Source organism: Falco biarmicus, chromosome 4 (genome assembly GCF_023638135.1).
Source record: "Falco biarmicus isolate bFalBia1 chromosome 4, bFalBia1.pri, whole genome shotgun sequence".
NCBI lineage: Eukaryota > Metazoa > Chordata > Aves > Falconiformes > Falconidae > Falco > Falco biarmicus.
In genome coordinates, this window is record NC_079291.1 from 56,424,633 (window position 1) to 56,449,023 (window position 24,391).

Below are 24,391 nucleotides of genomic sequence, written 5' to 3' on the forward strand. Positions count from 1 at the left end.
ATAAAGTGTTGGTGATTGCAGCCAGTGGCCTGTTGCTGTGTGTGCTCAGCCTTCGGCACCGGCTCAGACCTGGTCAGCAGGGCAGGAGGCTCCAGCAAATGCCACAGCCTGTCGTGACAATATAAGCCGATGACGGTGTCCTTGGCTCATGGTTGGGCTGTGGGCAGCGAACATAGCTCCTCAGGGCTGTCATTTTGGCACCAAAACCACCCTGCAGAAAACTACCATGATGGAGTTTTCTTGCTGAGGGATTCCTTAAGGATAACTCCACCAACAGCGAAGGTGGTCAGCTCGGTGCTTGCAGGTTGGTGGGAGCAGAGCAGTGGTGTGAAAGGCACAAGTGAAAACTGGGAGTGGCTGGAAAGCAGCTCTACAGAGAGGGATCTGGGGGTGCTGGCCGGCAGCAGGTTCAGCAGGAGCCAGCGGTGTGCCGGGGAAGGCAGGACAACCTGCACCCTGGGGTGTATCAAACCCAGCAGAACCAGCCGGTCGAAAGAGGTGGTTATCCCGCTGTGTGCACACTGAGCGCCGTGTGCTCCTCTGGGCCCCACTGCTTAAGAAGGATGCTCAGGTCCTTGATATGTCCAGAGGAGGGCAACAAAGCTGGTGAAAGGGCTGGAGGGCATGTCCTACAAGGAGTGGCTAAGGACCTGTCTCCTTTGGAGTAAGGAGAAGTGGAGATGGAGGTGCTAAGCTCTTCTCCCTGGGATCCAGGGACAGGACACACGGGAATGGTTCAAAGCTGCACCAGGGGAGGTTCAGACTGGACATTAGGAAGCATTTCATTACCAAGAGGGTGGTCAGACACTGGAACAGGCTTCCTGGAGAGGCGGTTGATGCCCCAAACCTGTCAGTGTTTAAGAGGCATTTGGAAAATGCCCTTAACATACTTTAATTTTTGGGTAGCCCTGAAGTGGTCAGGTAGTTGGACTAGATGATCATTGTAGGTCCCTTCAAACTATTCTCCTCTCCTCTCCTCTCCTCTCCTCTCCTCTCCTCTCCTCTCCTCTCCTCTCCTCTTCAAATTTATTCTAGTCTAGTCTAGTCTAATTTATTCTATTCTAAATTTATTCTATTCTAATAGCACCCAGCAGTGGTTTTGCTTACAGAACTGGGTTCTCTTTATGTTCCTAAACAGCTTCAGCACAGTGCTGCTCATACAGAAGGCATCTGCCTCAAGTGTACTGGCAAACTCAACCCACAGAAAGCACAATTCATCTAACTTCTTCTTAAATTCACCCTGTGCAGGACAGTTACTTTTTCAATTCATTTTCTAAGACTAAGTGCATTAAAAAAGAGCGTTTCTGGAGGGTGTTTTTCTAGCGAGGAAGCAATAAATTCCATGTAAAACAATCCCCTGCGCTGTTAGGCATGCAGGGGCACATGCTCCAGCCAGCTGGGCAAACTGGGCTTCATAGCATTCTATGGCTTGGAGGGCCGTGAAATAGATTCCTAGCAGGACAGTTGGCTGAGGGCTTGAATTTTTTGTTTGCAGTTTCCTTCTTCTGCAGCGTGTAACGTTCTGAAATAAAAGCCACGCTCTTATTACCCACAGCAGGGTCGGTAAAGGGTGGCAAGGAGGGAGAGAGACATATATGTGCACAATAAAGCAAGATTAGTCCTGTGATGAGCTACAAAAACATCCCCTAGGAATACACGGGGAATCCCACGACCTTCCCTCTCATCCCTTTGCTGTGTATGAGATGAGCATTTACGAAAGGAGGATTTTGATTTAGCTCTTTTTCCATTTTAAACTACCCATGTCCCATCTCTCCCAAAGCCTGCACAAACCTAGGGCATACAGTATTTTTTGCAAATTATTTTTTTTGGGGTGGGTGGGTGGGGGGGAAATGCACATTCCTTCTCTCCCAAAGCCACTAGAGGGCATTGGCAAACCGGAGGAATACCCGATAGGGTTATCACCGACTGATAAAGGAGTTTTGTAGGCTGCAATGATAAAATGGCATGTACACAGCCTTGCACTGTCCTTCGCGTTTGCGTGCGGACACACCGATAAGCAGTGACACCCAGGAGCTGCTTTTCGCTGCCGTTACCCACAGGTCCGATTTGCAAACAGATAAATCTTCCTTATTACGGCAAGGGCAAACGAAACCAGCAGCGCTTTCTGTGAGGCTTGTGAAGGAGCAGAGTCCCAGCTGCATTTTTGGCTCACTGCTTTATTGGGCTGCACTTGGCAGCATGTCCTGGGTCCTCAGTATTTTGGCAATTCTCCTCTTCTGACAAGTTAAAAAAGCCCTGAATCTCAGCTTTCCTGCCCCATAATATTACTGAATCATTCCTGCTCCTTTTAAGGCAGCACGTGTGATGGCTGCTGCTATACCCAGTTCAAATATTTGACTTCTGAAAGAGCCCGTGTCTGTTAGCAATGTCCCTTGTAAGACACTTAGCAGCCAAGTGACAGGAGCACACTGGCATCTGAGATCTTGCCCTGACTATATTCAAGCTTTTCCCTTTGAGTTTCAGAAAGAATTAAAAAGACACAGATCAAAGGCTTTGGGAAATGGGATTTTTAAAGGGAGCGCCTCAAACCACTTCCAAAAATCGTTCAGATGCTGAGAAGTCTTAGACTGCCTTTGCAGTGCCTGATGCCTGAGTTGGGGGTCCAACTCGGTGTGTTCAGTGCATGGACCATGGGGAGGTTTGGGGATGTCACACAGGGGCCCAAATTCTCATTGCCTCTATCCCTGGCCTGGGCTGAGCAGAGCTGGGATCCCTGGGGGATGTTGCTGCTCCCTGGGCCAAAAGCCCTCCCCAGCCTGTATCAGCCATTTAATGAGTGTACATGTGCCTTGCCACAGCCCAAAACCCCACAGCCATCCCCTATGCCCTCCTCATCCTCTGAAGTGACAGCAGTGATGGGCTGTCCTTGCTTCTGCCCACAACCGTGCAACTGTCCCTGGTCTCCACGGGGCAGCCGTGGTCATCAGGTGCTTGAAACATCTTGTCACAAGCTGTTCCGAAAGCCAGGCTGGACATTGCTGCTTTAAAACCCTCCTCCACGTGAGCAAGACCTGGACCTGGTCCTGCAGCAGCAGGGGAGAGAAACAGCCTGCACTCACAGGAGCAGGAGAATCAGGTGCTGGAGGCATCCAGCTCTAATTCAGGGTCATTATCACATCCCTGGTGCCAAGAGGAGTGTTTCTTTCTGCGTTTTGATGACAGGAACAGCTTGTGCTGCTCAGCCGTGATTTATTGCGTAGGGTAAGAGGGAAGAGATAGCCTGGCAGCACCACACACGGTGCATGTGCTTCTCCTGTGCCTCATTTACCTTTCACTAGCCAAGAGCCTTGCTAGAGCTACTTGTTCCCCAGTGCTGCCAGGCAAAGCTGTGATCCCAGGAGCACACGTTGGGAAGCCGGTGGAAAATGCAAGGCCTCGCACAGGTTTTACCGTGTGAAGATACTAAGTGTCACAGCAATGTAATATCCGATGGTATTGGGAAAACCTGGCTGGGCACAGTACTATAATGCTCATATGTAATGTCCCCATCCTTTTCTCCAAAGCCGGGTGATGAGGATGCAGCTCAACCAGGGAATGAACTAGATTTTCGAAAGCTGATGCTCCCCACGTCTTTATGGGGAGCAGGAAAAGGAGACAACCATGGCAACAGGAGACATCTCCTGGGGCTGGTCCCACCAGATGTAGGGTGCTTTGCTGAGGCGTAGGACTGACTACACCACCTTGAGCTACTTGGGGAGGTAAGGGTGTAGATGCTGTGAAGCACAGCTTGGGGGTGCAGGGATCAAACACAGTGGTCAGTGCCATTAGGGAAGTCTGAGGACATCCCACCTCATCCTTTGGTGTCAAAGGGGCACAGAAATCCTGAGGTCCCTTGTCATCTCCACCATGGCCCCATGAGGATGTCTTCATACTCTTGAGCATCTCAGCTGGCCCAATACACAACAGAGCCGGGCAGCTCTAAAGTCACACAGAGGGATAAGCATGGGGCCCTCAACCACACCACAGCTGAATAGAGATGTTCTGGTTATAGATATCTCCTCAACCAAATCCTACCCTGGAGACGCTATCCTTTATCAGAATAACTCCAAAAAAACCTCTACTTGAAATTGTGCCACTCCTACACCCACTTGTTCCCTTGCTCACTTGCAGGCAAAAATGATGGGTCTTTGGGAGTATGACTACAACCAGCACCTTGCCTCCTGGCAGCTATCCAGCCCTCACCACCAGCAAGCACTTTGGGATGCTTTGACTATGAAAAGCACTTAAGCACCGTTAGGTTCTCATCTCTATTTAATCCGAAGTAGTAGACAAGTATTTATTTACAAGTGTAATCCAGTAGAGCAGGTTTACTTTGGAGGGACATCTTTTTCATTTTATTCATCCTGGTGGCAGGGTTCTTCTGTAATGTTTTACCCTGGTGTGTGGCTCATGCAGTCCCCAGGGAACTGAGTCCTCAGGCCGTCTCGAGTCTTTCAGCTTCCCCAGCTGGAGGGATCTGAGTCTTCGCAGCCTTCATGGTCATGCAAAAATATTTCAGCTGCAGATATTCCCCCTTTGGTGGGTGTCATGCACCTACCGATGTGAAGGAGTTAGGGCATGCCCAGCCGCAGGCATTTTGGTCCCTTATTCAGCTTTCCTGGCCAAAATGTAGGTGCATCCATGGGGTTTTTTTTGAGCATTTACTTTTTTGGAGATGGTTTCCCCCAGCTGTGGATGTGTGTGCCGGGCTGGGCGTGGAAACACAGCCAAGCCACAGGACATACCCCCTCCTCCAGACCCGAGCAGGTGATTTAAACCTTATTTTATTTTTTTTTTTTTTTAATATGATATCTCAAGGAAGTACATCGTGTCTCTGATCCCACAGAGGAGGCCAAGCGTAGCCCAAGAGCAATTTGGCTAGCTGGGAGGCTGGGAGAAGAGGGCAGCTGCCCAGTAGATGGCAATGGTGCCGTTCACGCAGCAGCGGGCTGAGAGGTATAAAACAAGCTGATGGAAACGTGGGCTAAGCAGCACTGAAAACTCCTCACGGTCATAGCTGTGAAGGAGAAAACTTAGTTCTTTCTGTTAGCTGCTTACCTAAAGTCTCACTTCAGCCAGAGCTCTGGCAAAACAGGAATTTTTGCTCGTTTATGCAGGGAAAACACTGAAGCCAGAATGCTTACGTTTATCCAGCTCATTTAGCATCACCCACTTCCCCCGATGCTGAGGACTCACAGCTCCTCCAGAGGTGATGACCACGGAGGACCCTCACACAGTGCAGAAATCAAACTGCTTTTATTTTGGTGTAAAGCTTGGGCTGATTGGCTGGAGAGGACATTTCCTTACGGTGCAATGAGGATTTCTGTGATGCTGAACAGCATTAAGGACTAACAGTTGATTTTTTGTTTTTTCCCTCATCCCGTATCATTGATAGATTAAAACCCAAATGGGCCATGTGCCAACAAAAGCCAATCCTGCCGTGCCTTTTTACAGGAAAGTCATGCAGATCTCTAGGTCTGAATTAAAACCTCAACACCTGCATGCAGACTTCTGCCCAGTTCTGTGCAAAACACACGTGCATGGGTGGGGAAAGTGCCGGTTACAGTGACAAAGGTCTCAAAGCCAGCAGGGATGCAGAGGCATCACCTGGGATGCTTTTATTGCCTTCGCAGAAGGGGCAGCCTTACCCCCTGCAGTGCCATGCTGCTTGGCCATGCGGTGCAAACCTGTCTTTTTCTTCTATCAGCCAGACCAGCAATGAGAAATGGTATTTTTTCCCAGTGCTCCTGCCTCCAAAGCAGACACAAGCCCTTGGGATGCAGGATCTGCCCCTATGGAAATGCCCCCGCTGCCGCAGAGCCAGCACCCCTGCCCTTGCCTTGTCTCGGAGCTCCTGGGCTGTTTTGGTTGGGTTTTTTGTTGTTGGGGTTTTTTTGATTTTTTTTTCCGTGCTGGAGATAAAGTCCATCCTACCCATCATTTTATAGCTGTTCCTGCCGAGAAAATTCCTCGGGTGTCTCATTCCCGTGTGGTGCCAGGTCTGCAGGAGCCTCGCCTGGCGTCGCAGCCCGTCCCTGTCCCCGCCAGCCCTGGGTCATCGACTGACTCATCCCTTTTCCGGAGGCTGCTCCGCCACCCGGAGAGAAGTGCTTTCTAGTCTGGTGGCTACGCGCACGCTTCAGTGCATGGCGGCACCTAAAAATGAAACGAAAGCAGGCGATGAGTAATCCTGTGCCGCTGGGTGTTACAAGCAAGGCGTACGGGGTGGCGGGGTGGAGGAAAAAATGAAAATGGAAATGGAGGGGACGACGAAGCCCTGAGCGAGGTGGGGAGTGCACAGATGGGTTTAATGGGGGTCAATGAATCCCCGATTCCCAGGGATGGGAAGGAGCACCGCGTGTGTCCCAGCGCTGTGTCACGTCCGTCCCGGTGCGTGTGGCAGGTCGGCTGGCCTCAGCCCTGCCGAGGGCAGGGAGCAAACGCAGGGTGGCACCTGGCTTCATCCCTTTTCAGAGGCAGCCCTGTGCAAGCGGAGGGGCCATGGCTTCCACAGCATCGCCTTGCAGAGGGACAGTCCCCAACCAGCCAGGGAAACTCCTCCAGGGCTTCTGCCTCGCCCTTCAGCGCACACATGAACTCCTCCAGGCACAAAGAAGCTGGGATAAACTGCCCCTTCCCTGTGGAGATGCCGGTTCCAGAGGCTGGTTGATGGGATGCGGCACCTCAGGACTGTTCTGTTCTGTTCTGGGGGGTGGCAGGTCCCCTGGCCACGATGCCCTTTGCAGGGGCACGGTGCAAAGCCACCACCATGAGCCGAAAAACCACCGGTGTGGCAGCTGGAGCCGTATGCTGGAGGCTTTTCCCCTCCCAATCAGAAAACAATGAATGTGAGAGGGAATTATAGGCATAAAGCCCATAAAAGAAAAAAATTAACACAAGTAAACCCATCCTTCTGGGTGGGGAAACTGGGGCCGGGCACCACCATGCGCTGCAGAACCACCACCGACAGGCATTTTTTCAGTATCACTGCTTTTATAGCCCAGCAACTAATTTGTAATGAATAGTTTGTTTAATTAATTGAGCTTTGCTCTGGGGGCAGATGCCAACCTTTAAAAATGGATTCCCGATGGAAAACTAGACAATGGCATTCCTGGGCCAATATCCCTTGCTTTCAGGTCAATGCCAGTGGTTATGATTTACGCCCACGCCGCCAGACGCAAGCCCGTGGGATAGGTGCGCATCTCCCCACCTAGGTTTTGGGGATTTATTCAGCTTTTCCTCTGCACCATGGCCTGGCTCACATCCTCACCCTCTTGTTATTTCCCTGCCGTTGCCAGGACCAAATGTATTTTCCCTGCTTTTCCCCTGGGGTGCAGGATCGTGGTGATGCTTCTTTTTGTCTGCATCCTTCCAGATCCCAAAGGTGCTGAGAAACAGTTTGTAGCCCTTGAGGGAAAGGGGTTTCCGGGGTTTCCCAAGATTTCTCCTAAATGCTTCTTGGTGATGGGGATGCTGCCACAACTGTTGCTTTTTCCATTGTCCCATAGAGACGGGCAGCCACCACCACAAACCTCAGGAGACAACACAGTTGTACCCCAGCTCCATGCGCTGATTTTTAAAATATTTTTTGAGGGGTGGAGGGGATTGTGTGGCACTGGTGGAGCAGGAAGCAACTTGAACAGGACAATTGTCACATGCCACCACAAGTTAATGTGCCAGGCACATTGCCATGGCATGGCTGAGCAGCCAGAGACACCCCGGGAGCCTCAGGAGATGTTCTCCTTGCTGTGCAGGCAAGAGCTTGCATCACATTTTTGCCCTCAAATTAATTAAGCAATTTGCCAAAAAAGGTCCCTTCTAGTCCCAGCTCTGGGAGAAACTGCTCTTTGCCAGCCCAGGCTCTCCCCTGGCCAAAATGTGCTGCATTAGCTTAAAATTTGAAAGCAGGGGCTGGCACTGGGTGACTGTCTGCAAGGACACCCACCTCTGGGTGAATTAAGGGACTCTGGGGCACCCCTCGTGCATCTCCAGCTGCCCCAAGAGCTTCTCCTGTGTGACCTCCCAGGGTTTTGGTAGCATTCCCTGCTACGTTTCAGCGTTGAGGTGCCACTGAGGATGTGATGGACCTGGGGACACCTTGGAGGCTATCTGGGAAGTCTCCCCCTTTGCGTACCCAGCTGCCATGCATGGAGGGCTCCACCAGGAAGGATGAGCTGCCTGGGCTCCATGCCTCCTCCAGGGACCAACTCTACAGCTCATTTTCCACTATGGGACTGGCCTCATGCTGGTGCTCAGCCTCCCAGGCTCCCCCCATGCCTTTCCCCCATGCGAGGGCATGGGGACGCTCTTCCCTGGGCTGTTTTTCAGGGGGTGGGGGTGGGTGAGAAAGAAACAGGGGTCCCCAAGCTCAGGAGAAGCCTCTTGGAGGACACCAGGCTGGGACAAGGGTTGTTCCTGCCCTGGTAGGATGCTCCCATCTTAACACTTGGGGTGAGAACCATTAGCTTCAAAAAGGGGTCAAAAAAAGCCAAAAACAAGCAAAAAAGGGACAATGATGACATACAATGCAGTGTACACACCCATCATCCTAATTTTTGAGCCAGAGTAAAATATCAACAGGGTGAAATCACTGCCATATTCAAACAAAATTATTTTATTGAAAGTGTAATGGAAATTTCTTCATATTGCTTTGATGAAATGAGAGACAGCAGCTGTAGACAAATATGCTTTTTTATAAACAAATGCAAATGGATAAGGTAAAAATAAAGCATTTTTTTAACTTGTACCTTTAAGCAACATAATCACAATATATACACAAAGAAAGCTAAAATAAAGCTATGTTGAAACCAAAGCGTTTCAATCAATACATTAGATAATTACAGATTGTGTCAATAAATACCCAGTTTTTAAACTGTTTAACAGGCAACTTTTTACACAGATACCGAGAAGAAAAAAAAAAAAAAAAAATATTTACAATTCAGTGCCCGGGGGGGGGGGAGGGGGGGAAGAGAAAAAAATTATTTTTTTTTTTTTATTTTTTGGCACTGACACAAATAAAAAGAATAAATTATAGAAAAAAAATCCACAAAGGCAGGAGTCTATCCCCACCATTCATTAAAAAAAAGGTGTGTGTGTATATATATAAAATATATGTATATATTTTATATATATAAATATATATATATATGCAGAGAAACCTAGGAATGTTATAAAATATATTAGTGCCAATAAATACAGAACGGTACCAGACTTTCAATTGTCAGTATTTTTGATGCAGTCTGAAGAATAGAAACTACCACCTAGGAGATAACCAAAGGGGATTTTTCAGTCTAAAGAAACGACGCCGAGAACAAAAAATAGTAATTTTTTTATATATATATATATATCTCTCTCCAGGAAATCCTCCATCTGCCAGTAGTATTCCTACAGTCGCCCTCCTGCCCGGCGGGGAGGTCCCTAGGGGTGATGCTTTGCAGGAGGATGCGGTGGCGAGCACGGGGCGAGCACCTGCCCACGGCCGCAGCGGGTCAGCTCCGCTTCCAAGTTGACCGGCTCAATACCAGAGAATATATACAATTAAATAGTAATAATAATGATTAAAAAACCCCAAAGCAACCCAGTCTTCACCATATTTGTACGCCAGAAGTTTCCTAAATTGCTGGCAGGTTTGCACGAGATGCCTGTCGAATAGCAGGTACCCGAGAGCACCATCCCTGTCATCGGGGGTATAAACAGTTCAGCCAATGGAAAAAGCCTCAAATCCACATTTTGAGGTTTTTCTCCTGTCTGGGTGTCTGTGCACCCCCAGGAGCTGCTCCCAGCACCCCGCTCCCAGGGCAGCAGGGCTGGGATGCCGGAGCTGCCACCTCCCCCCGGTGCCAGTAATGCCAGGAATCACTCCCATCACCAAATCTCACATTTTCCACAGGGGGATTTAAAGCCGGTTTTGGGGTTTTTTTCATATCACTGGCATAGGCACTTAGTGTATCACTGATGTACAGATTTTAACGTCCAGTTACATCTCGTGGCCAGATAGTGTCATGTTCTCAGACTGATTTAAATAGCGAAAGGCCAAGAGGGCCTCCAATATCCTTCCCAAACACAACGATTTGCCTCATTTCAAAAAACAAAAGCCTTCACATTTTGCAGCTTTGTTTTCAGGCATTGTTTTTTCTTCCCTCTAAAACTGCACTCAAAGGATAAAGAACCCAATAACCTTCACAGCCATTTATTTTACTTGATTTACCTATATTAAAAAAAAATAATACTATAAACAGTCTGAACCACTAGATTTTGGAGCTGTAATACCCTTGATGCCAGGGAGTCCTAAGGAGCACTTCGATGAGGAGCGTGAGCACAGTGTTGCTGTTGTTGGCTTTGCTCTGCCAAAGCCCCCCCAGGGCTGCAAAGGTCCTTCTCGTTACACACCCCCCCACCCCACCCCCCCTGCTGCTAACAGTTCCTCTGCATATTCAGGCACCACAACTCATCAGGAAAGATCTCATGGCCAAATCCTTCGGAAATTAAATAAATTATACAATAATTTATGGAAAGGGGTTTGTTTTGTTTTTCAGAGCTAGTTCATATTATTTGTCGAATAGCTAGTTTGGCTTGTTTTGCTCTCCACAGCGGTATTATGGAGATCACCCACCATCACCGTGTCTGCTAGGGGGCTGATGGAAACCAAAGGACGTTGCTCAAACATTTCCCTCGTCCCTCCCCACCCACCCACCTGCATTTGGCTCTTTTAGAAATATAAGTGATGACCGAACAGCCAACATCTTTCAGACTCAGAAAAACCAGGGTCATCTTTAGGATGGGTGCTGCTGAAGACCTTATTGCCCTTCCAGGTCATAGATAAACCACAGTGCTATTCATGTACTACAGGTAGAAAATAAATAAATACAGATATATTATGCAAAAAAAATATGATTGTACACATAATACATCTGAGGTATTACCAATTTAAATAAGGTTTCATGCTAGTTCAAGCTTCGGTGGCTAGTTAAATTCTGGAATTTGCAATAAATAGATGAAAAATGATTATGTATATAGTGTATGGATCTCTTCTGTAAACCTTGTCCGATTTAAACGTAAGATTGTGTTGGGCTAACTCTTACGCAAAACACACATTTTCACAATAAATACAGCTTCAAAAAGTTGTTTTAAAAAGTTCCTGCAACACTGAAACATTTCTAGAAGGGGCTGTGTGTACAACTGGCAACGTCAGCGAGGAGTATTTCTCAACAGGTCTTTTCATACAAAACACAAGGAAATTCATATGCGAAAGTCTTTTTTCCCTCCCTCCCCACCCCACCCCACCATGAAAGTTTAGAAATTTTTGCACAAACAGTGAGAGAACTGATTGTAGCTGCAGTATGTCAAAATGTCCACGTTCTATAAAGACCAAAAATAGTTTGTTTGCTTAGAAAGTATTTTTTTTTTTTATTTTCCTCCTTATTTTTAAGTAGCGCATCATCCTTTTGGTGAAAGTTTGCCCGTCCAATTGTTCTTCAGTCTTCCTTTTGGCACCAGTCCTTGCTGCCTGAGCCACATGGCATTTCACACTTTCACTGTCTCCATCAGCGATGACTTGATGGCATCCTCCAAAAGTTGATTGTCTGTGAAAGGGGCTGGGGTTTCGGGGACGGATTCGGACAAACCGATGAGGGACTCCAAGAAACAGGAGCCCTGATCTCCGGCTTGTGGGAAGCCAGGGAAATTAGGCAACTGAAACTGTAATGCTGAGAAGTTATCGAGGTTCTCGTACTCCTTTAAGGAGTTGTAAAGGGGTCCCAAGTTATAGTCTGAGAAGGACTGGAAGAAATCCAACGAGTCAGAGGAAAGGCTGAGGTCGACGTAGCTCTTGGAGCAGGGCTCGGCCGGCGATGAGGCGCAGCAGGACAGCCCATCGCACCGCGCATGGGCAGCATCCTCCAGCAAACCCCCACCATCCTGGTTGGCATTCTCATCCAGGCACTCAGAGAGGTGGGACAAGTGGCCAGGGACAGGCTTGGCCTCACCACTGTGGTCCTCGATGAAGAAGTCGGTGGAGTGGAAGCAGCTCAGGTCATCCTGGCCACGGCCACCATCTTCCTCGGCATCTGAGTCGTTGAAGTGGAGGATGCGTGCCAAGCCATCGTCATCCACATCCGATTGGGATTTGTCAGAGGGGAGACTCTCGTAGGGCTCCTCCAGGTCCTCACTGGGGTGGGAGGAGATGGAGGAGTCTGTCATGTCACTGCTGCAGCTGTTCTCCCCCAGGGCCTCCAGGTCAGGGCTGAACTGGAAAGCAGGTGCCAGCGGCACCGCACGCTCCTCCAAGGAGCCTTTCCCTGCCGCGCATCCCAACGATGGGAGCCGCTCCCGAAAAGGGGGCTCAGCCTCCACCACCTTCTCACTGCTCTGCTGCTGCTTCTCCAGCTCCAGCTTCATGATGGTGTGGATGAAGTGGGTCTGCACGCGGGCCTGATTGAACTCGATCCTGCCCTCGGTGTTGCCACAGCCATCCTTGGTGCAGCCGCAGGGGAAGGAGGTGTGATCCATCTGGCATGGGGAGAAGCAGAGGCGGAGGGTTAGGACCGAACCTGGTGGCACAAAATTGAAACCTCCCGCGACTCACCTGCCCTGAGAAACCAATTAACAACTGAAGGGTTTAAAAGCAGACTAAAAAACCCACAAAGATAGACACCCTGCTCTTTTGAAGGGTTGCCATAAAAAAGTTGGATTTCAGTGCAACTGAAGAAAGTTGAAAGGTTCCAAAAAAACCCAAAATAGAGCGCTCCAAAAGGAGGCATAAGGGGGAAAACATGAGGTTTTGTATATTGCATCATGATATTTAATACCAGATCCATATCGGGAGCTTCTGCCCCTTGTTGAGATAAGGACAAACTGCTGAACAGGCACCTTTATGTCCCTGTGAGCAGCAGCCACTAGAGGGGGGCTGTGACACGCACAAGGAGCGCCCATCCTGCACCCCTCTGCCTGTGCACACCCACCCTACACCACCCCCAGCCTGCAGCCACGGCATGGAGGGAGGGAGCAGCACCCAGAGTAGGCAATACGGCTCTCCAAACGCAGCTGCGCAGGCACCCATAAAAAATAAAATGAAAAATATAATAAGCTAATTGAATATAAATTATCCCACTTTGCAGGTGGTTTGCACAGCTAGCTGTGGGCTGAGGCTCAGCTGACGCTCCCACGTTTGCCTGAGCGCGCTGGGAGTTGTGACACCCACCAAGGGAAAATAAAATTAAAAATAAAACCAGGGGGAGGAGGAGAAATCGCAGCCTTGTGTAAGGAGCAAGAAGCTTTCATTTGTGAAGACATTCCCACGTGGCCCATCTCCAACAGGAGACCAAGCAGGTGCGGGTCTCGTGGGATGAGCGGTGCGGGTGCATTCACGCCCCAGGCTCAGGCACTCCCCCACGGCTTCAGCACTGCGTGGGGACGGCTGCCTGTGTGATTTGGGACACGAACACTTTCGAGCAGCGTCTGCCTCACAGCCTGGGGGAGCATCTCCAAGAGCTTTTCTTGCCTGCTGCGCTCCGAGCACAGGTGGGAACAGATGCATTTTACAGGCTGCCCTAATTCTGTCCTGCTTGCTCAGAACCCCCCTCCTTTAACACATACATCAGCTGGAGCTGTGGCTTTTCCCCTGTGGCCAGAAGCGAGGGCAGTACCTGACATTTAATGCCTGCCAAGCTGCAGCTGCAGGTCTCTGGGTCGCAGACCTCCCGGCAGTCGCAGCCGCAGTCCTCCCGGGACAGGCGGATGTTGTGCAGCTCCCGCTTCTCCTCCTTGTCGATCTTCTTCACCCCCACAGCTTTCAGCAGCGCACGTCTCTTCTTGGCGGGATAGGGCTGGAGGAAGAAGCCATCCTCCAGGTCCACGTTGCTGACATCAATGTCGTCGTCGGAGATGTCTTCGATGGTGAGCTGGTTGGCCTCTTCTGACTCCTTTGTGCCGTTCATGGTGAGCTAAGGGCAATGAATGGGCAAAGCATTAGGGACCCGTTTGGGACATGGAGCCATCAGCACCTCCGGGTCAGAAGAAACATGAAAGGAAAGATCTGTCCCCCGTGATGGGCAATCCCAGGACCAACATCTGTGTCAGAGCCCCCAGAGCCCTCACAGACACCTGACACGTGGAGTTCAGTGTCTTTTCCATCAATTTTCAAAGGTGGAAAACTGAGCTGAAAAATCCCACACTGCAGCCTGTGTTTCTTGGAGGCCCAAGCAGGGTTAAGGACCGATGCCCCCAGGCCTCAGAGAGGCTCCTATAAAAACTGGCCATTAACTAATGACATCTACCAGCTCCTCGTCAACCCAACCCCACGCTCCTACTCACTTTCCACTTCAATGCTTCCAACTTCTCTTCTTTTAATTTCTCTTCGAGCTTCTCTCGACGAACGTTTTCCTGCTCCTTTGAAAACTCCGCTAGCGTGAACTGCCGGGAGGAGCTGTGTTTGCTCACCATCCCCAGGGTACAGCCCCCACGACTAGGCACGCTTGTGAACCCCTGGCAGCGTGGGAAGTAAAACACAGTGACCCGGTCAAACTCTACATTGTTCTTCTTTAGTCGCTTGGATTTCTTCAGGATAGATGTGGCTAGAAATGGGGAAAAAAAAAAAAAAAAGCACAGTCAGTACTGCCACCCTGCAGACAGGATAGAAATATGACAAACAGGCTGTAAATACTACAAACAGGCAGGACTTGCAATTACTCTCTCAACAGGGACATGACGGGATAAGGTTGCAACATTGCTCGATGGTTCCTGGTGTTTTAGGATCTAACACTTCAAAGGTGGGATGAGAACGGAGTGGAAAGTAAGCCAAGTCCCAATGCATCGGAGTCACCGACCAGATTCACCCTAAGAAACGGTTGCTGCTTCTCCTTCCCGCTTGACTTCCTCCAGGAAACATACATTTGCTTATTCTTCAAGTGCAGCAGAGCATAGCGAACAAGCAACAAACCATCCTACATGCCTGTCTTGCTGTAAACCCAAGCACCCTGCCCCACATTCAGGAGCTCATGGTCTGCTCCCGGGATGCCGGAGTGCCAACACTCCAGCGCTGTGTGGCTCCAGCTTTTGTGGCAGGGCAGATAATAGCCAAAACAGCTGTTTTTCTGGTACTTCCCTTCACCATCCACCGGGAGCAACTATGAATCTATAGTTTATTCTCAAGAGGCTCATTTGAGAGCAGCTGCAAAGATGTTAAATCTTTATGCAGGTGATCCCAGGGTAAACATGGCAATACATGACGACTCTGGTTTATCTTAAAACTGCTGAAACATGCTACACACCATTTAAAGCGAAGCCTCTCCAGAGATACCTGGTTCTGCACATTTGCACGTGCAAACGTAGCAGATGGAGGTGGACTAATTAGCCAGGGCAATTTCAGAGTCAGTGAGTTTCCACGAACGTAGCTACCCATGGAAAACAAAGCAAAATGCAGTGGCAGTGGGTTGCAGAGCTGCCTTTTCTGCTGCATGAGCATGTCAGGAATGGGAGTGGGCTATGCACAAATTCAGTGGTAGGGTTTTTTGGTCCCATTCTCTGCTGGTGCATGGATGTCTCCGTTGCCACCATGGGGAATATGGAAAAAAATAACCCAGAAAGGATGGGTGACTGCAGAGCTGGGATCCGAACCCCGCTCTTCATGGCAGAGCCACAGGCAGCCCTGCTCCTGGGAAGCCAAGTGAAAGGACTGCTGAAAACCTGAGGGTCTCGGCTGGTCTGGCTGGCCCCGAAGGCTGGGAAAGTGCAAGACTGGGCAGTTAGCTGCACCCACATTTCACAAGTCTCGCTTGCCAAAATATAGCATTTTGGTTTCATATGAAAGCAAAAAAAAAAAACCAACAATGCTCACCCAGCTGTGTCAGCAGCTTCTGCTAAATAGCTGGGGGTTTCACACTGGGATCTGCAGTGGCTTTGATGATATCTTAGCACTGCGCGTTGCATTTTCATAATAACCTTGACTCAATCTTCTAAAACATTAGCTCTTTATCAAAAGACAAGTTAACCACCACGATCATCTATCGGCTGAGCTGCTGCACTTTGGCATTTGCTTCTCTCTCCCCGCACCCCTCCTCCAAAATTGTTTTCCCATTCCTGACCCTTTTCCAATTGAGCCAGAGAATACAAAAAGTTCATTGTTTTGTCACAAAACCTGGGAAGACAAGCCAGAATGAGACTCTTTATTATTACAAGACTTCTAAAGCCTTTTCAGACCACTGCATGTTTGTGTATGTCTGCTAAGTGGACCTTAACTGCTATATACAGTGGGTGTTCAGTATAATTTACTAGGTCGGGCTATTTCTCCTCCGTGAAGATGTTCCCCTATTGTATTTTTTATTTTTCCCTTCACATGGCAGATAAAGGATTTTACAACCTTGCCTTCTGTGCATTTTCCTAAAAGCTCTCAAAACTGATATTGCTGGGAAAACAAAATAGCGTTTATCTGCACTAGCAGCGAAGGCAATGTCAAACATGTCATGTTCTTTGGCAAAGTACCAAACTTACGTAGGAAACAAGTTCCGAAATGGTAATTACGCTACTGGTTAATCATTTTTAAAAAACAGTGTTATGGGTCTTTGCTGTCTGTTTAATTTTTGCCTAAGGAATAGCCTGACAGGGGACTGAGGGATCGTCCTACAGTACTGGCTTGGTGGCACCTGCATGCCTCTGCACACCCAGGTCCCTGACTTTCTATTCCTGACAATTTGGACTTCAAAAACATTAAAAAGGAATGATAAATGCTGGGAGGAAGGGCTGAGGAAGACAACCCTGAGGATGCTGGCTGATTACAAAACCAAGATTAATTGGTGTAATGACAGGGAGCTGGCGTTATGGCTGCTTCCACCCGTAAAGTTGTGCCCCAAGGAGGTCTCTGCATGGTGATGACCCACCACCACACTACAAAGAAACCCGTGCAGCGGCACGTCTGACCCCAGGAAAGGGGCTGCCGGAGATACTCACGGGTAAAGCTGGGCGTTAAGGCAGAGCTGGGCTTGGGCTCTCCGCGGGAGCTCTCCTCATCTGTCTCCCAGCCCGATGATGCCGAGGAGGAGAGGGGGGAGCAGGAGGAGGAGGAGCAGTAGGTACTGTCATCCCCCAGCTCTTCATACTTCCTTTTCAATACTCCACTCATGGTGACGCCGTATTTTTCATATAACTGGAAAACAAAGGAGGAAAGCAAAATAAAGCGAGGGAAATCCTGGGTATTTCGGGTGATGAGTAGGGTGGCTTTAACCCCAGCAACGTTTCTCCACCAGGTCCGCCTGGCTGCACAGGTGCAGTTCCCAGAAAGTGCTCCCCCAAAAACCCTACATCTTTCCACCTTCACTGTGCACACCTGCTGAATTTCTCTCCCATTTTACCACGCTGCAGAAGAACCGACTATCCCAGGCAACAAACTGTCCGGAAACCAATTCAATCAACACAAATGTTATCAAACAATAAGTATTACATTTTGCTTACTAATTCTTTTACGTTAACTCCTTACCCAGATCGCTTTCTATGCAGTTACAGCTTTAACGTTTCGCTAATTACAAAAATAAGCCAGTTTGCAAAGAACAATCTGTTGGCATGATTTACTTGCTACAGCCCCCTGGGGAAACAGACTTATTAAATGAAGCACTGAAATACAAATATATCAACTGTGAAGAACAGCCCTTCTCCTCACGGTGCCTTTCATAGTCAGTCCCCCATTCAATAAGCTATTCTTGTTTAGGCTGGGTTATGTATCAAGCATAGTAGCAATTAAAAACAACGCAGCTAATTAAAAACAAAGAAGCTCTGTACTTGCCTAGATTCCTAAATTTCCTGCATGCTTTTCCCCTGCTCATCTTAAAGAAAAAAGAAAAATTACTTTGTTGCATCTTTTTTAACCTTTGCTTTTACAAAGTTTGTGTGGGTTTTGTCTCCTGAAATAGCACAAAAGCTGCACGCTTTGCCAACAATAGGCTAAGGGGTGTCAGAGCCCACCTAACCTGGGATGCTCTTGCACAGAGGTGGGACTGTGTCCCTTTTTAGATGCTGGCAACACCACACCACGTACCCTTGGCTGCTGCAGAAGTAACTGCCAGTTTATTTTGCAGCCAGTGAGCCATACCCAAAGCTGAGCACCAGGCTGCTGCTGGAGAAGTGACTTGCTTTGACCCCATCCCACCGGGTTGCATGGCACAAGCGCGGGGATGCAGCCCCAGCCCAGAAACTCCCTCTAGCAAGGAGGGGAGAGCCTCAGCAATGTGGGATGCTACCCGTGCTTCAGTAAACCCAGAGGTAATACACAAAATCTAAAGCATCCCTAGAATTCGAGTGACACTGGGACAGACATATACAGCCTCAGGACGGTGACAGATATGGGGGTGACAGATACAGGGTGCAGGTGACAGACAGCTGGTCCCCATCCCCTCCCACCAGCTGAAACTCCTCCACCGGCCACATTTGTTCTTTGTAACGGTAACACTTTCTCGCCTTCTTTTGCATGTCTGAAGTTAATTTAAGTCTCTGAGAAAGAAAAATATAAACCATAACACTAAACCCGCCCTCCTGACAGCTCTGAGCAGGCAGCACAGAAACCACACCACCTTCAAACCTTCCTAACGTTGAGGTTTTCAGTATCTCGACTGCTGCACAGTCACACATGGTAGGACAGGAGCACACGCCGTGCCTTCAAAGCCCTGCGCCAGCCCTCGCTAATTATGTTTACCAGCAGCTTCCCCGGAGACAATAGTCCCCTAAAAAGTAACAAAAAAAAATCCCTGGATGAAGCAGTTCCTCGGCCTGAAGTTAATCATTCACTGCAACGTGTGCCTGTGGGGCCAGTGGATCCCCCACAGCCCCCTGAACCCAGGGAGAGGTGATCCCCTCCATCCCTCCTCCTCCTCAGCAAACCCAGAGCTGCAGGTGGTTCTGCCACAGAGAAGCTGTTGTTTTTTTGGCCTTAATCCAAAAAGAGATGGGGAGAAGGTAGATCTGGCCACGCTCCAGCCCCAGCAGCACATGTCCTACCTGACACCTGGATTAACCCCTTTCCTGCCTGTGCTCCAGCAAAGCAGAGCTCGCAGGCAGCCACAATGCCCCAACAACCTACATGGCTGCATTTACAAACCTTTTCTTTTTCTTTTTTTTTTTTTTTTTTTGTGTGTGCCTTCTGCTCCGTTTCATATGTGCTTTAAGAAACAACTAGGAGTAAATAAACCCTACAAATCCATGGCAGGGGTCCGAATCAAAGCCTGGGCTGCAGCCAGAAGTTTGCTCATCCCAGTTGATCCCATCATCCACCCAGAGCAGCCAGAAACTGCAAAAAAATCCTGCACATGTCTTGAAAGAGCATCAGTTCTCACCACAAAGCAACTGGTCGCTGCTCCAAGGGATACCTCCGACACTGCTGGTGAAGGATGCTACTGACTAGCCAAGGGAGGGAGACACTAGCTCCCCAAAAAAGCCCGCAGGACACAGTGAACACCCTCTTAGAAGTGATGTTGACCACATCCAAACCTCACAGGGGACCTCAGAGGGTGGTGGAACAGTAAGATCACACCACTGAAATAGGCGTCCCAGTTCCAGACCAAAACAACCAAACCCCACATGGCATTCAGTTCTCCCAGGACTGACCTGGTCTGCAGGACTCCCAGAGAAGCGAGAAGGTGGATATCACTGTGCTGCAGAGTGATGCAGCCCTGATGCTCAGGTCACCTGCAAACCCAACAACGCCCAGTATGAGCCGTGCTGCCTCCCCCCAAACCACACAGCAAGAAAAATCGAAGCGTTTTCCTCACGCACACTAACCAAATGAACATAAACACCAAGCCAGAGCCAAGGCAAGCTGTGCATAAAATGGTGCAATTTTATTTATTTATTTATTTTAATACTATCATCGCTCATTAGCCACGCCTGGCAGAAGGATGAAAGGAGGTGTGTGCATCTCCCATCTATGAGAATAAGCCAAATACACAGGGGAAAAAAAACCCAACAACCACCGCTGGCATGCCGTCTTATTCAAAACACCTATTGTTTTGTTAATGCAAAGTAGGTGTCGTGCAAACATGATTCTCAATTAATGGGAAAAAGCTGGTGAACCTGTTGCCCATTAGCCAAAACACATTAATTTCCCCCAATAACGCTTTTCCCCTCTTTGCTGATTTACGTTTTCCAGGTCAAGTATTCAAATCCTTCTCCAGAGCTACATGCAATGTAGCAGGGCTGCACCCATCGGTGTCTTACTTGTTATCCACCCCCAGAAAATCCTCCAGACAGGGTTTTCGCTGTCAAGGCAAAGGCGATCCTCTCCTCCCCTTCTTGCCCTGGCACTTGGAAGCAGAATTATGCCAACAATTTGGACACTGCCTTGAAAGCCCTGTCACTGAAACCGCTGTCCACTCAGCCAAAAAAACCCAGAGGCCAATTCTGACACAGCCAGGATATTTGAATTGCTGTAATTCCACAAGTAATCTTCAATCCACACTGATGTCTTACAAAGAAATCACAAAAATGTGCACAGCGGCATGGAAAAAAAATAAATATACATATATATGCTTGCCATTGTAAATCTCTACAGGCACCACCAAGCGCAGGATTTTACCACCTTCTCTCTCTCTCTTTTTTTTTTTTTTTTTTACATAACCTGAAATAAAATAATCCTATCTTCCTTTTAGTTGCCAAAAAAGACATTCTGTTCTTGGCTAAGACTTCTTACTCATCTATTTTACTGAAAACAGCTTTTGGAACAAGTACATAATGCAATGGATCAAACCCGCAGGAATTCCTCTCTGGCACCAGAACTCCCACTATCCTGGGAATACTTTCTAACAAATATTTAGCCCAGATGTGCATTCCTTTCTTTTTCTCTCCCTCCTCTTTTTTTTTTTTTTTTTTCTTTTTTTTTCTAAAGCATTAAAGTTTGGGTGGGGGGAGTAGGGGGGAGGTGGCTGTCTAGTTGGGGGGAAGGGAATTGAATCTGCAAAGTCCCATTTCTGGTGCTCGGCAAGTTGCAGGGTAAAGCCCTAATACACTGGAATGTGAGGAATTAATGTTTTAACTATCCTCCTCTTGGACGACGTCTCAACAGTAAATATTTCGAGTAATTTAGATTTAAGAAGGTTTGGCATTTGTTTAGCCAAGCGCAGAGGAAGGCAACTACAACCCCTACCAGTGTCCAGTTAGTCTATTTATAAGAGACTGCACAAAGAGGCATCATGGCTTTGTGCAGAAGTACGTGGAGAAGATGTTTCAGTGTTTTATTTTGGGGCTGTATATGGGCTTTGCACCAGGCAGGTGAATGCAGCACTGCGAGCAAGGCAAAGGAAACTTCTCCCAGCAAGTCCAGCAGCTGCATTTGCTCATGCCACAACTCTCACAGTATTGCAGGAGAACACCTATGAGCAAGCATATTTTGTATTTGGGGTTTCTGTCAGAGGAGTATCTTAAGGAATGGAAGGATCCCAAATCTGTGCATGAGCTATTGAAAGCAAACTTTCTTCTGCAAAGCAATTTGGGTAACAACAATCAAAAAAACCCCAACACCTAAAAACCCCCAAACCTCAGTGCAATGCACTAAAAGTATTTATTTTCCAGGGACTTTTTGAGCTGGTTTGCCAACTCTACAATTACAGCCATCTGCTTTCAGCCTGGGAAGCCAAGGTGGATTCTTCTCGGCACACCGGGACGAGGGCTCGGGCGCTGGGAGCGAGTTAACAACTCTGCTGAGCAATGAGTCAGAGCGGTTCCAGTTCCCTCCCCCAGAGCTGCATCGGCTGTGCAGGTCTAGCAGGAGTAAATATTAGTTTAAAAAACACCACCACATATTTGCGCCAGGTACCGCTCCAAACATGACTTCTGGAGCGAGCCTGGGGGAGTTTTTGGGGTCGATGTTTATTTGCACGTTGCTGTTTATTGCAGGTCAGGCGACGCTGGTGCGAGTATCACCAAATACTGGTGGGGAGCTGGGCTTCCCGTTCGGCTACCCTAGATATTTGGTGTCTAACAGCAGCAGTGATGCCAGCAACACCTCTGGGTTACTTAATCATCATGCTATCAACTCTGATTCACTGCTTGTTCATTTAACTATCTTAATTCTTTGCATATTTACTTAACTGCGCCGCTGTGACAGCTTCCACGATGATACCACTTCCCAATTTGGGGGCTGATGGGAGCTAAGGTAAGCAGGATCATCCCATCGGGACCCTCCAGGGGACAGTCCCGTGCGTGTTCCCAGCCACGCAAGCTGTGCTTTCCAGTTCAGACCAGATTATTTTCACCCAGCTGGGTCTAAGGTTTCATAACCTTGCTCCGGTTAAAAATAGCCTCTGCCTACTATGCAACAGCAAAACCCGAAGTACCCCGTGCCGTGGAGCAGGAGCATGAATCAGTTCGTAGCACCATGAGTTTATTCTCCTGCCAGAGACTGAACAGGCAAAACACCTTCCCTGGGAACAGCATCAGAAGCACTTACTCAGTCTACTAATTTTCACAAGGCTACAAAGAAAAAGGCTTTTCAGATTTTTCTATTCAGCTCTTATTTCTGGCTGACAGCTTGAAAGGTAAATAAGAAACATTAGCAAATACATTAAAGGTTATCTGACACAGCCCGAATGAAACAAGGTTCAAATGTACTCGGCGCAGATTGTGCTGTAATAAATATGAAAACAGCGAAGTGTGCTTTGTCTAGGAAAATCCTCTATTTGATTACACCTCATGAATAATTCACACCAGGTTTCCATATTTGTCCTCCTGTAGGTACACACTGTGCATTACCTTGCCTGCTATATATACGCACGCATTTCCCGCACTGAATTATTAAAGGGCTCGCCAGGAGCTGCGGAGTCTTTCCGCGGTGGAGCACAAATGCACCATCCCGAAAAATAAACCCCATCACCTCGACGGGCCTCAACTGCGAACTGCTCAGCGGAGAAAAAAAAAAAAAATTCTGGATATGGGGGTGGGGTGGGTGGGGGTGGAAATACTAATTTCTGATTTCTGAGTTCCCTGTAACGAATGACAAGACTCTGAGGTTCGTAAATGGCCGTGGGTTTTTTTTCTCTCCATCCCACCGAGGCGCTGTCATTCCAGCCGGCAGCGAGGCAGGGCTGCTTTAGGAAAGGGCTGTCCCTGCGTGTCAGCCTCTTCCCACAGCGACATTATGTAACTCGGAGGTGACAGACACTTCGGAGGATGCCGGGGGGGGGAGGGGGGGGGAAGCAAAAAAAAAAAAACCAACACCCCTCACCCCCCGAGGAAACTTAGTAGTTTTGCGGGTTTTTCCCTTTTTTTTTTCTTCTTTGCCCAGGTGCGCCGCCGAAGCGGCGATATTTTGTTTCGGGAGGCGGGGGGCCCCGCTGCCCGCCGGCCGGCCGGTCCATCCGTGCGCCGGTCGGTAGGTGTTGCTGTAGCGACGGGAAAGCATCCCCAGCCGGGCAGATTTGGGGAAGAGCGAGCGGGCAAGGCTCCCCCCCGCCCCGCCTTTCTTTCAACCTAAGAAAATTGGAACCGCAGCCGTAAAGATGGAGCAGAGCCTTAACTGACAGGGGGGCAGCTCGGCGCTACTCCATAGGTGCTCCTGCGTACGGTCAGCACGGCGCTGCCGGCCGATGGGGAAGCGCGGCGGGCCGGGAGCGCAGGACAGCCCCCCCCCCCCCTCCGCCCCGGGACGCGGTGCCGCTGCCCCCCGCCCCGCCGGGCTCCCCTCGCCCCGGGGCGGCAGCGGCACGGCCAGACGGCGCCGCCGCGTCGCGCCTGCCCGGCTCCGGACGGCGGGGAAGCCAGACGGACCCCTCACGGCGGGGCAGCGCCGCGGGCTGGCACCCCGGCCCCCCGACAGCCCAGCGCCGCGCCGGACACTGCACCGGGACCCCGCGCCAGCGCCAAGCCGGCTCAGCACCGCCGCCCCGACGGCCGCGCACCCCGCCTCCCCGCCCCGAGCCGCAGCACCGGACGGCGGAGCCCACCGCCTCTCCCGCGGCGGACCCCCGCCGCCGCTTCCCCCAGCCCCATCCCGGCGCCGGCTGCCCGCGGCGGGCCCCTACCTGAGGCGGGTCTCGGCGCGACGGCTCCGGCTGCAGCGGCGGTGCCTGGCGCGGCGCCTCCCGCTCTGCCGCTGCCGGGGCCGGGGCTGCGCCGCGCCGCGCCGCGCTGCCCTTTTTCGTCAGTGGAAAACTCCGGGCTCTGACGCAGGCGGTGACAGGCGCGGGGCCGGCGCGCGCCCGGCCCGCCCGGCTTCCTGCCCCCCCGGGGCGGGGCGCTGAGTCAGGGCCGCGGGACTTCCCGCCCACGGCCCCGCCCCTTCCCCGCCCAGGCCCCGCCCACGGCCCCGCGGGGCACCCCGAGAGGGTTTGGGGGGGGGCCCAGCGGGCTGGGGGCATCAAAATGGATGTGGGTCCCGCGGCGCGGGGCAGGGGGAGTGTGGCCCACAAAGGGTTGGGGACCC

General features: G+C 49.9%; 1 protein-coding gene across 1 annotated transcript; it reads right to left on the reverse strand.

Annotated features, from left to right (window-relative positions):
* Window positions 1–8,593: 8,593 nt before the first annotated feature.
* CSRNP1 (cysteine and serine rich nuclear protein 1) lies at window positions 8,594–24,148 on the reverse strand. Its single transcript, XM_056337526.1, has 5 exons — window positions 23,991–24,148; window positions 16,942–17,137; window positions 14,311–14,570; window positions 13,644–13,940; window positions 8,594–12,507 (listed from the first exon to the last, which is right to left on the reverse strand). The coding sequence occupies exons 2-5, from the start codon at window positions 17,111–17,113 to the stop codon at window positions 11,524–11,526; spliced, it is 1,713 nt and encodes a 570-aa protein (XP_056193501.1). The 5' UTR covers window positions 17,114–17,137; window positions 23,991–24,148; the 3' UTR covers window positions 8,594–11,523.
* Window positions 24,149–24,391: the final 243 nt, after the last annotated feature.

What these genes read in the sequence shown, in the direction of transcription:
- CSRNP1 (XM_056337526.1), bottom strand. Translation starts at nt 17,113, where the DNA reads ATGAGTGGAGTATTGAAAAGGAAGTATGAAGAGCTGGGGGATGACAGT. An exon ending in CTTAACGCCCAGCTTTACCC is followed by an intron (nt 14,571 to 16,941) that starts GTGAGTATCTCC and finishes CCCCATTTCTAG; the next exon opens with CCACATCTATCCTGAAGAAA. An exon ending in TGGAAGCATTGAAGTGGAAA is followed by an intron (nt 13,941 to 14,310) that starts GTGAGTAGGAGC and finishes CATTGCCCTTAG; the next exon opens with CTCACCATGAACGGCACAAA.